General features: G+C 56.0%; 1 protein-coding gene across 1 annotated transcript; it reads right to left on the reverse strand.

Moving 5' to 3' along the window:
* Window positions 1-1,503: 1,503 nt before the first annotated feature.
* On the reverse strand, window positions 1,504-14,531 carry FAM166C (family with sequence similarity 166 member C). Its single transcript, XM_036335486.1, has 4 exons — window positions 14,458-14,531; window positions 5,010-5,271; window positions 3,865-3,977; window positions 1,504-1,648 (listed from the first exon to the last, which is right to left on the reverse strand). The coding sequence occupies exons 1-4, from the start codon at window positions 14,529-14,531 to the stop codon at window positions 1,504-1,506; spliced, it is 594 nt and encodes a 197-aa protein (XP_036191379.1).
* Window positions 14,532-15,247: the final 716 nt, after the last annotated feature.

Below are 15,247 nucleotides of genomic sequence, written 5' to 3' on the forward strand. Positions count from 1 at the left end.
CACCCCTTACCCTGACCCCTTTCCTCGCACCTCTCCACACAGCCTGTAGCGAGAGGTGCTCATAGCGCTCATTCCAGTTGGCGCCCGCCTTCCCAGCCCTGGTCGAGGGAGAAGACATCTTGGCGCCCTTGGGATGTGAGAGTGTGTGACCAGAATTCAGGGTTTATTTGCTTTGCTCTTTGGCCAAGCCCTGGAATGAATTTGGCCCCCACGGGGACCCTTTGGGGTGCAGCTGGTCAGGGACCCCGGGACACAGGAGGAGCCCCTCTGGGGTCTCTGAGAGCTGTTAGATGCCTATCTGGTGGGAACATGGTTTTTCTTACTTACACTGTCCTGGGGGAGGGGTCTAAATGCTGGCTCTCAGGAAGGGCGGTTCCACCCTCTGTACTTGAACCTGCTGTGGTCCCTTTGCCTTCAGGTCCTGTCTCACTATTCATGGGTAATAAGGGCCATGTTGCTGGTTGGAGTCCCTTGATCAAATCCAGGGACCCTGGAATGTTGGAGGAATCCTGTGGTTACACACCTGGCCGGAGGTGCCCATCCCAGATCCTGTCCACTGAGGGGCTGTCACCCACATCCTGTCCCCTGTCCCAGGCAGGTGGCCTCCCAGGAGGTGGAAAGCAGCAGCCTGGAGAGAGCAGGCACTCCGGACCCTGGCCCTCCCAGGCCACCTCAGGCCTGTGTGGCCTCAGAACCCATTCCCAGGGCCCACTTCTGGCCCAGAGGTTCCTGAAACACAAGATTCCTTGAAGAGTGGCTCCGTCCTGGGTCTCCCCCTCCTGTCCCGGGGGGAGATGGCAAACCAGCCTGTCCATGCCAGGCCGGGGAGAACACAGGGAGGTGCGCTTCTCCCGGGCACCACGGAGTCCTTTGGGATCCCAAGGGCTGCGTCACCCCTGCCCCTCAGCCTCCACATGGACCCTAGGGAGGATGTGTAGTGGAAAAACCAGGACTTGGGGGTCAGACCTGGGTTCAAACCCTGACGGTATCATTTCCAAGCTGTGTGAGCCTGGGCAACGTCTCTGAGCCTCAGTGTCTTTATCAGTAACTTCACTTCTCTTACACGTTATTGTGTGGACTAAACAATGCTGGGCCAGGGCCCGGATGGAGCTTCCTTTGCAGATGACACCCAGTGCCACTGTCTGAGGTCCCCTCATCCTCATTCTTAGACATGGGCTAACGGGGCTTCCTCGATGACACCAGTGGAGGCAGGTGGAAGGTTTTTTTGCACCTGAGACTCAGGAGCCCTGCAGTTCTCAGTTCTACCTCCTTCAGCCCCGGAGGGAGACGTGGCTGAGCAGGTCCCCGGACACCACTTTATCTCGGCTTGAACCCCTTGGGCTGAGCTTTCCACAGCCCTGAAGACCTAGTGCCATGTGATCCTCAGATACTGCCCTGCTGCGGCCACATGCCCCTGGGGCTCAGAGGAGAGGAGTGCGGGATGGTCATGGTAGAGATTTTATTCCAAAGAGCCAGCCCGGTTAAGGCCACGGCTCTCGGGCATCACGATCTGAACTCAAAGTAGACGTCTCTTCTCTGCCGTTCCTGGTAGGCGACCCTCTTCCCCGATGGGAATGTCTGGTAGACCTTCCGGTTCTCGGGGGAGACTCTAAAAAGGTGCCACTTATTCTTCGCGCTCAGAGGAGGCCTGGGGGTAAAGACAACGTCAGTGTGATGCCAGGGAGGGAGGGTGAAAATGCCCAGCCACAGCCCCACCTGCCCATTTCCCAGCCCACGTTGACCCTGACCCTGCTGGTCGCTCATCAGCTTAACATGTGACATCACCCTGCACTTGACATAACTTATATTTGCACAACAGTAGAGCGGCTAAGAGTGAAGACGTGGATGTCAGACAGACCTGGGATGGCTTCTGGCCCAACTCTTGCTAGAAGTGTACACCTATCAAACAAACTGATGCTGGGACCTCCCTCTTAGCTTTCTGTTGAGGAGTAAATGATGCAATGCATACAAAGCACGTAACATAATGCTGGACAAGGAGCAGACACTCAACAAATGTTATAAGAAATGGTAATGGTGTTGGTGATGGTGATGGTGATGGTGGTGTTGGTGCCGGTGATGATGGCAATGATGGTGTTGGTGATGGTGCTGATGGTGATGATGGCAATGATGGTGTTGGTGATGGTGGTGATGGTGATGATGGCAATGATGGTGTTGGTGATGGTGGTGATGGTGATGATGGCAATGATGGTGTTGGTGATGGTGGTGGTGGTGATGACAATGATGGTGTTGGTGATGGTGGTGATGGTGCCAGTGATGATGGCAATGATGGTGTTGGTGTTGGTGGTGATGGTGCCGGTGATGATGGCAATGATGGTGTTGGTGATGGTGGTGATGGTGATGACAATGATGGTGTTGGTGATGGTGGTGGTGGTGGTGGTGATGATGACAATGATGGTGTTGGTGATGGTGGTGTTGGTGCTGGTGATGATGACAATGATGGTGTTGGTGATGGTGGTGGTGGTGGTGGTGATGATGACAATGATGGTGCTGGTGGTGATGAAACTCATGGAAGGCCAGGAGGCAATCTAGGAAAGGGCTGAATGCAGGCACTGACCCTCTCACTCCCTACCACCCGGGTGGCCCTCTGTATTGGGCATGAAGCCATCAGCAGCAGGACAGGTTGCCAGGCATTTTGGAGAAGAAACAAAGCTGGGGTGTCCTGGGATCCCCACAGCTGTGGGGGGTGAAAATCCTGCCCAGAGTGGTTTCGAGAGGTGATCTGACTCCAGGAAAGGCCCCACCCTGTCTCCAGGTTTGGACTGACTCAGAGCCACCCCAAGGAGATGGCTCACCCGGGGCCCTAGAGTTGGCATCAGGAGACCTGGGTTCCTCCAGGTTCTACCTCCCACCAGACTTGCCACCTGGCACACATTTCTGAGACTATTGCTAAGCCTCAGAGCTCCTATTTATAAAACGAGCTCATCTGTATTGCAGAGAGAACCTCTATGGGAAGAGTTGCTGCTTTATCAACAATGATGATGGCCAGGCTCAGAGCTCGAGAGGTAAGCAAGGGGTCAGAATGGAATTAGAAAGCCAAGATCTGCCCGATGACCTCCTGATGCCCCCTACCCCACATGACACCGGGATGGCACAGACTTCTGATCGCCCTGCCTGGGCATCAGGAGGGAGAGTGAGGAAACCGTGTGCCCGGATCATCTTGCAGGGGGAACGTCTCTCCCAGACAAAAGCAGTGAGGTGCAGGCATTGAGGGACTTTCATATTTGGTCATATGGACGGTTGGACTTTGAAAGCTATTTCAAGTCCTTAAGAGAACACTTTCCAAGTCTGGTTGAGATCCAGGCACCGATTCCCTGTTCTGAGTAGTACCCTCCATGTCCATCAGAGGGCAGCAGCTCCTTGCTGCTCAGGGCGCTGCACCAGCGTTTGGCTGCCATTGCAAGGAAGAAGCTTACCAATGCAGCCCAGCAAAAATTCAGGTGTTCGCTCCCAAACTCCCAGTGCATCTGGCTAGATTCCTAGCATCCTGAGGCTTCCGGAACCCTGACCCTTTGCAGCGGTTCTCAACCTGTGGGTCGCGACCCCTTTGGCGGTTGAACGACCCTTTCACAGGGGTCGCCTAAGACCATCCTGCATATCAGATATTTACATGACGATTCATAACAGTAGCAACATTACAGTTATGAAGTAGCAACGAAAATAATTTTATGGTTGGGTCACAACATGAGGAAGTGTATTTAAAGGGCCAGAAGGTTGAGAACCACTGCTTGAGGGCAAGGTCTTAACTCATTTCTCAGTCTGGGCGCCCGCACGCCTGGCTGAGGGCAGGTGCCCTGTGGACATGTGTTTGTTAAATGCATGGATGGAGGGAAGGCAGGCACTCACAGGTCGGTGGGGATGGGGTACCGCTCGCGCTCCTCCACAGGCAGCACGAAGTAGGGGATCCGGGGCACCAGGCCTGTCTTGTCTCGATAGTGTTGGCGATGCTGCTGTGCCAGCTACAGGGGACCGAGAAAGAGATGGCCGTGGTGAGTGTGCAGGAGTGACCGTGGGCACTGCAGTCCCCGCCTGGCTGTACCTGAGCCGGGGTGGTGTCTGTCTCCCCTAGTGCCCCCAGGAGTCCCCAGCGGGGTGCCCTCTCCGGACCTGGCTTCTCATCTGTCTAATGGGGATGAGGACCCCTCCCCCCAGCTTTGCTATGGAGAGTAAATGAGACAAGTGACCAGCAGAGGTGAGGCATGCGAGGCCTGGCTCAGCAGGTGGCACGGGTACGTTCCGTGTCTTTCTTTCTCCCTCTCCCTCCCTCCTGGACAGACCGTGCTCTGAGTGAGAGCCAAGATGGAGAGCAAGGCCTCCCCAGGCCCACTGAGATGGCCCCCCAGCACCTCAGAGTCTGACGGCATCCACCGGGTCCCCTCCCTGGGGCTCCCTGTGCACCCATGTCCTTGACCAGGAGGGAGGGACGTTTGCAAGGGGGTGAGTGAGAGAGAGGTTTCCAGGACCAAGCAGAGGATGAGCCCGGCCCCCACAGAGGTAGCCAAGCACCATGCCTGCAAGGACAGGTCTGCATCAGGCCAGAGCAACCAGACAAGAACACTGGGGTGTGGGCAGGTCCCGTCCATTTGCCTCTTCCTTCCCGGGCAATTAGGGTCCAGTTTGGGGCTGAGGTCCACTGGGGGCACATCCTTAGAGGCCGGTGGAGCAGGAGGTGTCAGGTGGGCACCTGGCTCCAGGTGGGCATGTCCAGTCAAGAGCAGACTTGGGGCTGGAGCCAAGTGGGCGCTTAGTGGGCCCTTTGTGCACGCATGGCTCATCTTGGGGATGAATTTTCGGCCTTTTACTCAGGGAGGAGATAAGGAAGGGTCCACAGGGCCGAGAGGCCACAGGGCAGAGAGGCGAGGGCGGGCACATCCCCAAAGGCTCCAACTCTCCCGTCGGTGGTGGGGGAGCAGGGGCAAGCATCACTGGAGCCCCTGGGTGAGGGGAGATCAGGGCTCTGGGGGTGAGCGGTCTCCCTTGGCCCAGCCCACCTGGTAGAAGCGGGTGAGCTCGAGGGAGCGGTCACTGTCCAGGTTGAAGCGGGTGTAGGTGGGCTTGAGCAGCCAGCGGGCACAGTGACTCTGCATGAGGCTGGGGCTCGGGGAGAAGATGGTCGGGAAGTGGCCGCTTTTGCAGAAGCAGGTGTGGCCCTTCTCCATGGCTGCATTGCGGTAGTCCTGGAAGTACTTGAAGGTGGTGGTGCCGTAGGTGGAACCGAAGGAGGAGGCCACACCGGGAACATGGCCTCTGTATCTGTGACAGCAGAGGCGGGAGGGAGAGGTCAGGGAAGGGCTCCAGGGCCACCTCCACAGGAGGCCCTTAAAACTGGGGGTGAGGCCAGTGGGCCCTGTGGCTACCTCTGGGTCTTGAGAGGCTTCCTACAGCGCACTGTCCATCTCAGTCCCTGGGTGGAGGGATAGGGGGGGGGGGGCGGGAATGAGTGAAAGAGATTGTGGACCTCTTCATGCCCTAGACCTCTAGGGTGGCCACGTCTCCAGACCAGAGGCTCACACAGGGGCCGGAAACAGTGGCTTCCGTCCTGACGCCCTCAGCAAGGCTGTGGGCAAATCACTCTCCCTCGATGGCCCCCTTTAGGGGCTGAAGATGTGAGGTCTCCTGCAGCTCTGAGCTTCTGCAGTTATTTCATCAAGAGGCCGAGAGACTGCGAGAAGATGGTGGGGGCAGCAGGGACACGTGCTGAGTGTGTGGGGCCTGGGCTTGGAGAGCTCCAGCGTCGCTCCCAGGAGGACCGCACAAGGTGCAGCCTAGAGCTGGCCAGGTCCCGGAGCTCGGAGAGCTGTCCCTCTGCAACCAAGGAGGCCGTGAGGCAGACTGGACACTGAGCAGGACGGGGGACACAGAGAGCACAGCAGACACCGTGCGCTCAGCCCCCCGGGGAAGGGAGACACACCGAAAGCCACGGCCTTATTTAGGCAAAACAAGGGGGGAACTAGCAACTTCCAAAAAGCATGAGCATCAGACTGCAGGCAGGACAGAGATCAAAGCTTTCCCAGGGAGCACAGCTGTGGGCTTCCCTTGGCTCCTCAGCCTCTGAAACCTGGCCCCGCTCCTGGTGCCACTGAAAGGCTCTTGACAGGGCCACCAGCGGCCTTCCTGCAGCATTGGACGTGGTTGCCCTCTTCTTGAAACTCCGCTCTTGGTTTTGTTCATGTCCTCTCATATTTTCTGTTGGCTGTCACCCACATCTCTGACCTGTTCCTTCTCAATGTCCGCCTCATTTTGTTCCTCCTCTGCTCATGTCCTCTGGACCATAGGGGCGATGTGTGTGCCGTGGCCTTAACCTTCACCTGTGTGCAGATGACCCCCAGTCTACACATCCAGTCCAGAAGTTCCCGCCAAGCTTCAGACTCCTGTAGACAGTCGCACACAAAACGTCTCCCTTGGGTGTCCCCCGGGCGTCATCTCCCAGCCTCACCTTCCCCAATATCTCATCTCATTGAAGAGCACCTCCCAGATGTCCGAGTCAGAAACATGGGTGCCCATCTCCCTCGGCTGTGCCCCTCTTTGGGAAAATAGTGTTCGGTGACAAAATCCTGCCAACTAAGAGATGATGCAAAAGAAAAAAACAACAACACAATAATACAGACACTGTTAGAATGACTGGTGGTTAGCTTCCAATCTGTTTAAGGACAGAACTCAGAAGAGCGACCAGGTGAAGGCTGGTTGCAGAACAGAAAGCAAATGTAAAACCTGGCAAAGTCAAACATAGTTTAAACAACAGAAATTAGGGAGTGGGTAGAGGGGAGATGGAAGTGCCCTTACTAAGGATTTCTAAAGCAGTCAACCCATGGCATCTAAAATTGAAACATGTCATTAAACACACACACCATAATGACTCTAACCCCCCGATGGCTTTCATATTCTCTCTGCCTCTCTCCTTCAGAGGGATCTTTTATGAACTAATATCTCCTGTGATGAATTAGCATTTATCTAAGCCGAGCTATTTTTCCATTTTATGTCAGTATCTTTCTCTTCCGTTAATTCTAGTACGATCAAGTTTCATGCTTTTCACGCTAAAGTAACCCCTCATTCAGTATGATTATATTTTTGTAAAATTGCCTTGTCTATCTTCCTATCAGCCACCCATCTTTTTTTAAAAAAACATATCTTTTTATAGATTTCAGAGAGGAAAGGAGAGGGAGAGAGAGAGAGACAGAAGCATCAATGATGAGAGATAATCATCAGTCAGTTGCCTCCTGCCTGCCCCGCCCTGGGGATTGAGCTAGGCAGGTGCCCTGCCTGGGAAGCAAACTGTGATCCCCTGGTTCACAGGCCGATGCTCAACCACTGAGCCACACCAGCCGCGCCATCCATGTCGTCTTTTACCTGACTATACACATAAAGAGAAACCTGGACTGAGGTGCACCGAGGGCTAATTCTGGTGAATGCTGGGTGTTTGGATTGAGGGGGTGGGGTGGCATGGTTGCTTTCTTCTTTGTCCATGTGCCTATTGTTAAGAGTCAGATGGCATGAAGAGTTCCTTTGTTGGGAACCTACTATGTGCTGGCACGGTGCTGGGTGTTTAGGGAATTACCAAGGTCCACACAGCTCAGCCCTCCTTCCCAAGCCTACCTCCTCATTCAGTATTATTGAGTGTGGGGTGTGCAGGGGCTGTGCTGTGTCGGGGCTCTAATGCTATTAAAGGGGGGAAGGCCCATTCCCAAGGGGGGGCGTGGAGCTCCATGAAGGGTTTGCACTGACTGAGGCTTTGAGGAGAACCTCAGTGTGGAGGGGGCAGACTGGGGTCTGGCTCTCTTCCCCCGCCCATCTTCCGGGTGCTGGTGTTACCCAGAGTTCTCTTCTCTCTTCAGAGACCCACTCCCTCTGGGGGAGCTCATCCGTGGCAGACTTCCATTGCCAAGGTCACCCAGATCGGTGGCTGAGACCCACACCCCCAGCCGTCCATCAGGGCTCACCCCCAGACTCCACAGTCAGAACGACTGACACTCGCCTGCTCCTCCTCCTGGATATCTCATCCTGGTTCAGCCCCCCCCCCCCCCCGCCCCCGCCCCGATCCACCAGGAACCAGGAGTCCCTGCTGTCCACACCCAGCTCCTCCCGAGTCTTGCATGCTCCCTCGTTAGGGCCCTCCCACTGTCCTCTGTCCCACCTGCTAAGGCCTTCCTCATTGCTCACCTGGACAGTCTCAGATCTCCTAGTTCATGTCCTAGGCCAGTGATGGTGAACCTTTTGAGCTCGGCGCATCGGCATTTTGAAAAACCCTAACTTAACTCTGGTGCTGTGTCACATATAGAAATTTTTTGATATTTGCAACCATAGTAAAACAAAGACTTATATTTTTGATATTTATTTTATATATTTATTGGGGTTTTTTGTGTTTGTTTTTTTTTTTACAGAGAGGAAGGGAGAGGGATAGAGAGTTAGAAACATCGGTGAAAGAGAAACATCGATCAGCTGCCTCCTACACACTCCCCACTGGGGATGTGCCCGCAACCAAGGTACATGCCCTTGACCGGAATTGAACCTGGGACCCTTGAGTCCGCAGGCCGAAGCCCTATCCACTGAGCCAAACTGGTTAGGGCTATTTTATATATTTAAATGGCATTTAACAAAGAAAAATCAACCAAAAAATGAGTTCACGTATCACCTCTGACACGCGTGTCATAGGTTCGCCATCACTGTCCTAGGCCAAGTTTCATCCCTTCCAGCCCAACGTCCACACAGATGCCAGAGCGATCTTTCTCCATCTCGCTGCAGGTCACAGGGCCCACCGCTCGTACCCCTTCCCCACGGGGGCCCTGTGCCCAGGAATGTTACTCGCATCCCTGGGGCCCCACCTGCTCTCCAAGCCTCCAAGCCTATCTCCTCCCACCTCTCAGGGCACTTCCCCCTCGCTCACTGGGCCAGGGCCCTCTGCCACCTTCCCTGACCACACACCCTCTACCAACATCTCTGCTTCACAATAGGATGACCCTTCACGCCCACAGACCCATGCTAGTTCATTTCCTCTGCTAACCTGCATTCTCCTTTACCCCCAGCACCTACACAGCCCCTGACATGTGACAAGGTTTCAATAACTGTTCTCTGGCGGCGGCAGAAGTCCAGAAACCTGGGGCACCGTGTCCCAGAATGTGGTTTCCAAAGGGGCTTGGCTCCGCCACAAAGCGTGCCACCCACAGTGGCCTTTGCGCTCCTCTAAAGAAAGTAGCTATAGAAATGTGACGTGTTCTGTGATTCTTCTCTCCGCCACCCCCAGCTCCCTGCGCACTCCCCCTCTGCTCCGCTTCTCCACCTTCTCTGAATGCCAAGGCATTTGCATGCCAATGGAACAGAAGCCCTCTCCTCTGCAGCGAGGTTCTGCCTGGATTCTGTTCAGAACTTGCTCTGGGAGGGGCATGTGTGTGTGCACACGTGCAAATGTGCTCATTTAGTTCCACTCAGCGGGCACGCCGGGGCTGCCTACCTCTGTGTCTGTGTGTGCGCATGTGTGTGCCTTGAGCGTGACCCATGCAGTCCAGGTAGAGAGCCTTCGAAGGCCCATGTTGTTGGTCATGTAGCAGGTGGATGTGGAGAGGAACAGGGGAATGGCAGGTCTCATGCTGGGCCATCCAACAGCCCCTGCGGTGCCACCACACCCCCTCCTGGGCCCCTTCCGTGCTCCCATGTGCCTCACCCCCCTGCAGACCACACAAGTGCTCAGCCGGCCCCTGGGCAACGATCACACGCGCATCCTCAAGTCCACGGTGGTTACTGTGGGGCAGGGAGCAGCCCCTCCCTGCCTCTTCATACCCCAGGTTGGCCCCGTAGCTAACATGGAAATTAATTACTACGAGCCATCGGGATCCCCTGAGCAGCCCTATTAACTAATTAACTTGTTACTATTTAGCGTGTCCTCCTTCCACATGCGCCTTCTTCTCCACGGCACTTCCTGCAGGTCCCTCCCCTGAGCAAAGCCTTCCTGGCTCCCCACTGCCTATGAAATTAAGAGCAAACTGGGCCAGGCGCTCAAGGCCCTGCTTGACGTGAGCCTCTGCGAAAGGTGTTTCCAGTCTCGCCGTCCCCTTTCACGCGGCAGCGTTTCGACGCCAGCCAGACAGGCCCCTTGCTGTTGTGGGCGCATATCCTGCCGGCACCCCCACCCCGGCGTTCCACCAGCCACCCCTCCGCCCAAAGACCCTGCTCTCCTCCTCTGTCCACATGTGCTCTCACCCATCCCTCAAGGAGCATTTCCCATACCCCTCCTCCTAGAGCAGTGGTTCTCAACCTTCTGGCCCTTTAAATACAGTTCCTCATTTGTAACCCAACCATAAAATTATTTTCGTTGCTACTTCATAACTGTAGTGTTGCTACTGTTATGAATCATAATGTAAATAAATATCTGATATGCCGGATGGTCTAAGGTGACCCCTGTGAAAGGGTCCTTCAACCGCCCAAGGAGTCGCGGCCCACAGGTTGAGAACTGCTGAGCTAGAGCCTCTTCTGACCCGCCCAGGAACTAGGCCTGGCCCCTCCGGGGGAACTGTCTTTGCTCTTTGTGCCTCTCGTACGGCCAGTCCGCATTCTGCTGATGGTAGTTACCTGGGCCCTTAGCATGTTCTTTCCTGCTGAACTGTAAGCTCCGTGGGCAGAGGGGCTGCATTCTACTCCCATCTTCATCCCTGGCATGCCTGGCACTCAGTAGATGGCACCCTGTAAATATTTGTTGAATTGAACTGACAAATGGAGGCACATTTTTAGGGGCTGAGGATTCTTCTGGAGCCCAGGGTCCCTGTCACAGAGCCCAGGTCTCTCTCCAGGGCCCGTGACCCCTGTTTTCAGGAAGGTGCGAGAGGCATTGGTTGCCTGTCTGGACACACCTGCATCCTTCGGAGCAGAGAGCCTCTGTTTCATGCCCCAGGATGCACCGGTCTGTCCGCGGGCCTGCGCCTCCAGAGCCAGAGCCAGAGCCTGGGCGGAAATGGAAGGCGCTTCGGAAACGCAGCTGCCAAATCTGCCCGCCCTTCCCCTCACCTGGGCTGCACCTGTCTCACCCTGGGAGGGGAGATCTCGGGCCCAAAGGAGTTGGCAGGAGCAGGCAGGGGTGGGCTGGGGGCAGCGTACATCGGCTCATACTGGCTCAAGAGAGCCAATAGCTAAATTTTGGGGATTTTTGCAAACCTGTTGTTAAACGGGCCAGCATTAAAAATGAAATTGAAGTTACAGTTAAAGAAATTATATTGAAAATAATGGTAATAAATACTCAAAACTCATCCTTCCTAATTATTTTATACACTTCACTACTGTCTGTGTCCTTGGGGTGATTGCATCTGTATGGTGGGACTTTGTGTGCTGCCGTGTTGCTGCGCATCTCTTTCCAGCTCTGTTCAGTGACATCATATTGATCGTTTGAGATCAGCTGTGGCAGGAGTATTTATAGCACAGATGTGAGCAAATGCTACAAATCAAGGCTTTTTCTCCCCAGAGAGCTGGTTGTTAAACATTTACCAGCTCAACCCTGGTTTGCCTGTCTGTTGTATGGGGTTCCACGGAAAGGGACACAGCCACCTTGTGGGGCCCCCTCCCCTTGACAATGGCAAGTGTAGAATGCACTGATCTCAGGGCCCAGAGGCCCCTGAAGTCTGGGCCCAGCCCAGTGGCAGATATGGGCACAGCTGCCACTCTAGGCAGACGGAGGGAGGGACTGGGGTGCAAGTCCTTTTGCCCTCCCTCCTGGGCAGGAGCTATGGGCACGAGGGGCAGAAGCAGTCAGGGCATGAATGAATGCACAGCGTCAGGGCAAGTGTTTGCACTGAGGTCCCGGTGCGGTGTGGTGCGGTGCGGTGGGAGACAGGGCAAGGAAACGGATGTCACCAGATCTGACCTGCAAGCAGGAGGCACAGAGTGTCAGTCACTGGGCCAGTCTCACCCCTTACAAGGCTTTGCCATCCCAGGGACTCTGCCCCAAGTGTTCTCTGCTCCCTGCAAGGATGGACACAGGCCAGACAGTGCAAGGTGCTTGAGGGCTGTGCCACCCGGAGCAGCAAGGGACGAGAAGCAGCATCCTGGCCAACTAGTCTGAAGACAAGCATCCTGTTCCCCATGGTGCCTGGAATCAAGCCTTGAACACGGCAGGGGTCTTAGGATAATAGCTAATAATTGGAGGGATTGGGGGAGAGGGTGCTGAAATCACAAAGACCTGACTGGGCAGCTTGCTGAATGACCTTAAACGTTTGTAAAGAGCCTAGCACAGTGCCTGCCACAGAGTAGGTGCTCATACATGGGGGCTCGCGGTGCTTCTACAGGGCGTCAGGGAGCTGGTTCCAGCCCACCCCTTCCATCCCCAGCCTGGGGCTCAGGCAAGTGCCCCCAGGACCTCAGTGCTGGCATCTAATACAGGAGAGGGCTGGGTTACATGGTCTCTGAGGTCCTCAGTGCTGTGGATAGTCTCTGCGTCTGTGAATGAAACTGGGAAGGGGGATGATTTGCGTGTCAGAAGAGACTGGCTGCACTGAGCATCCTGTGATTAATGTCCGGAAAGACACACACAAATAATAATCATCCAAGTGCGGTGTAACTCTCAGATTCTTCCATTAAGTTAACAAAATGGCCCACGAGGCAGCATTTGGAAAGGTAAGACAACTCAGTTCTTCCCTCACTGATGGGGATCTTCGGGGAGAGCACACTCCTCCCAGGAAGATCCGGCTGAGAACACAGTCGCTCCAGGCTCAGCGGCTCACACTAGCCCAGTCCAAGCTTAGGGCCTTGTTTACGATTCACCTGTTATCACAATCTCTAGCTCAGCCACAGGTCAGAGTGCTCAAGGACACTGCACCCAAGAATGGTGGCCAGAAAGCATGCTGGGATTGCTTCTAAAACAATCATTCCACCCCACCCCGCCCCCACACAGACCTACACGGGGGGGGGGGGTTGGGGGGGGGACATAGGGGAGAGTTAATTCAAACTAGAGACCGTGGGGGGCTTAGGGAAAAAATACACCAAAGTATAAAATCAAACCTCATGATAAACACCCAGGACGTGGTATAAACATACTCTCCAAGGCTGTAAACCCTCAAGGCCCGCCTCCCCTCCCCCCATCCGTTTTTGTCTTAATACAACGCCTGGCATAGCCCAAGCACTGGACACATCTTTACCAAATGAATGCCCACATGAGTGAGTTAGTGGGAAACTGTGACCCAGTAAATTAGCTTTGTCCGGTGGGAACCCAAGTTGAGCTCTCCAAGGTCCTGACCACAAATGGGAGGATTCATAACTCCAGTACCAGCCCCTCCTTACTGCACTGCCTCTGTGCACAGAAATGGCTTTAATAACATAGCCCCTCAAATGTCCTGCTTGCCGTGCCTCGAAACAACCCAAACTTCATACAAAATATATGGCGAGGTCGTGTGTTCATCTTTCAGTTTGTTCCGTTCTCAGGGGAGAGAGAGCACGTGAAGACCTGCCTGCAGAACTCTCAAGACATTCATTTCATTCATGCGCTTTCTCACTCACTCATCCGTTTTATACAGATGTGCTGACACCGTGCAGGTGGCTTCTCAGAACCCAGCCCCTGCCCTCGATGCCTGTTTCACTCCTATACCCTGGAGAGGAGGTCGGTAGTGCAAATCTCAGACACTTTGGGAGGAAAGGCCGGAGGAAAACAATCAGACTTGCATCTTACATGCTGGAGTTTGAAAACATCTAGAGAGAGAGAAGGTAGGTTTGACCCTGCCTCTCAAGACAAGGCAGCCCTGGGGCTGGACACTCTCAAAGCCAGCACACTGTGAGGATGAGTTGAGCTTGGGGGGGGGGGGGGCGGAGGGTGAAGAACGGAACACAGGCCGGTGGACAGCGCCCACCACTGGGCATTACTGCTGCCTGTCCAGCTCGCCAGAGTCTTTGAGCCCCGCCGCCAGGAGCCCACCGTGTCTCCTTCACTTCAAACGACAAATGCCAAGGCTTCGCTGGGTGCCCCAAACTGTGGTGGAGGCTGAAGAGCCTGCTCACTTTTCAGGGATTCCTCACCTTCTCGCTCTTGCCTGGGCATCTCCCTCTCCTCCCCCTTACCCGGCCCCCATCCACTGGGGCTCCCCCTTACCCGGCCCCCATCCACTGGGGCTCCCCCTTACCCGGCCCCCATCCACTGAGGCTCCCCTGATCCCAGCCCCCATCCACTGGGGCTCCCCTCATCCCGGCCTGGGTGGGGTGTATTCTGTGCCGCTCGGACTGACTTCCTACCTTGGGGGGTCTGGGGACTCCCCGCGGGCGCCCAGCCTATAGGGAGCGCCGCCCCCTCCCGGGAAGACCACCCAGCCAGACCAAACACTGGCTCCTGGGTTCCTTCCAACCCCAAGGCGCGGTGCGGAGTTTCCAGGACAGAGGAGGGTTTTGTGGAGGGAGAGGGAGAGGTTCCCCGCACCCCCCAGCCCCCACCCCCCACGGCTCTGAACCGCGGGTCTGCCCGGGAGGGGAGGGCCTTACCCAGGCATGAGGGCAGGGGGCACGTAGGCGGCATTGAACTCGGACAGTAGGGTGCCCGCGCTGCGAGAGGCCATGGTGGATGCGGCTAGCGCGCAGGGAGCCCTGCCTCTGGGATTCGGCCCGCGGGTCAACAGCCCGGTCACCTGGCAACCGCGCGCCTGGCGACGCCTTGGGGCCCTGCAGCCTCCGTGTTCTGGGGCCCACGCGCGCCCTCAATAGCCCCTTCCGAGGGGCGCGCCCTGAAAATGCTCCATTCTCCTCGGGCCCTTCTGGGTGGCCCCGCAAATCGCCGCCTCCCCCCTCCCAACCCCCCATCTTCGCGTTCACATCCAGGAATGGGCTTATCTCTAGGCTTCGCTGCGGGCGGGCGTGGTGATGCTCAGATGATGAGGAGGCCGGGCTGGGGGCGCCCTTGTCCTCCGCCATGGCCCGGCTTGGAACCCCTCGCTCTGGAGGCAGGCGCAGGAGGCAGCAGCCCCATGGGCTCAACTCTGGGAGCTTGAGTGGCCGCGCGCCCAGGTCGCCAAGGGAAATGGTCTTCAGCTCTCCTGGGAGAGCAGTTTATAGGGACAAAAAGCAAATGGTGGAGAGGGCGGAGCGTGGGTTTACATTTGTCCCCGATTCCGCAGCTCGGTCCGACCTGGAGAGCAAGCCTCGGGAAGGCCTGGGAAGGGTCCTCCATGACAATGCCTCCTTCCTCTAACTGTCTGGTGCCCACACCCGGGTTTCCCAGTGACCCTGACCCCAGCCCGGGGCTGAGTGGGGTAGGGAGAAGCCTTCGGTCCTGCAT

This window comes from Myotis myotis, unplaced genomic scaffold (genome assembly GCF_014108235.1).
Source record: "Myotis myotis isolate mMyoMyo1 unplaced genomic scaffold, mMyoMyo1.p scaffold_m19_p_14, whole genome shotgun sequence".
NCBI lineage: Eukaryota > Metazoa > Chordata > Mammalia > Chiroptera > Vespertilionidae > Myotis > Myotis myotis.

Coding starts and splice junctions, on each gene's coding strand:
- FAM166C (XM_036335486.1), bottom strand. CDS start 14,531: ATGGCCTCTCGCAGCGCGGGCACCCTACTGTCCGAGTTCAATGCCGCC. Junction 5,272..14,457: donor CCCCCTGCCCTCATGCCTGG/GTAAGGCCCTCC, acceptor CTGCTGTCACAG/ATACAGAGGCCATGTTCCCG. Junction 3,978..5,009: donor AGCTCACCCGCTTCTACCAG/GTGGGCTGGGCC, acceptor GGTCCCCTGTAG/CTGGCACAGCAGCATCGCCA.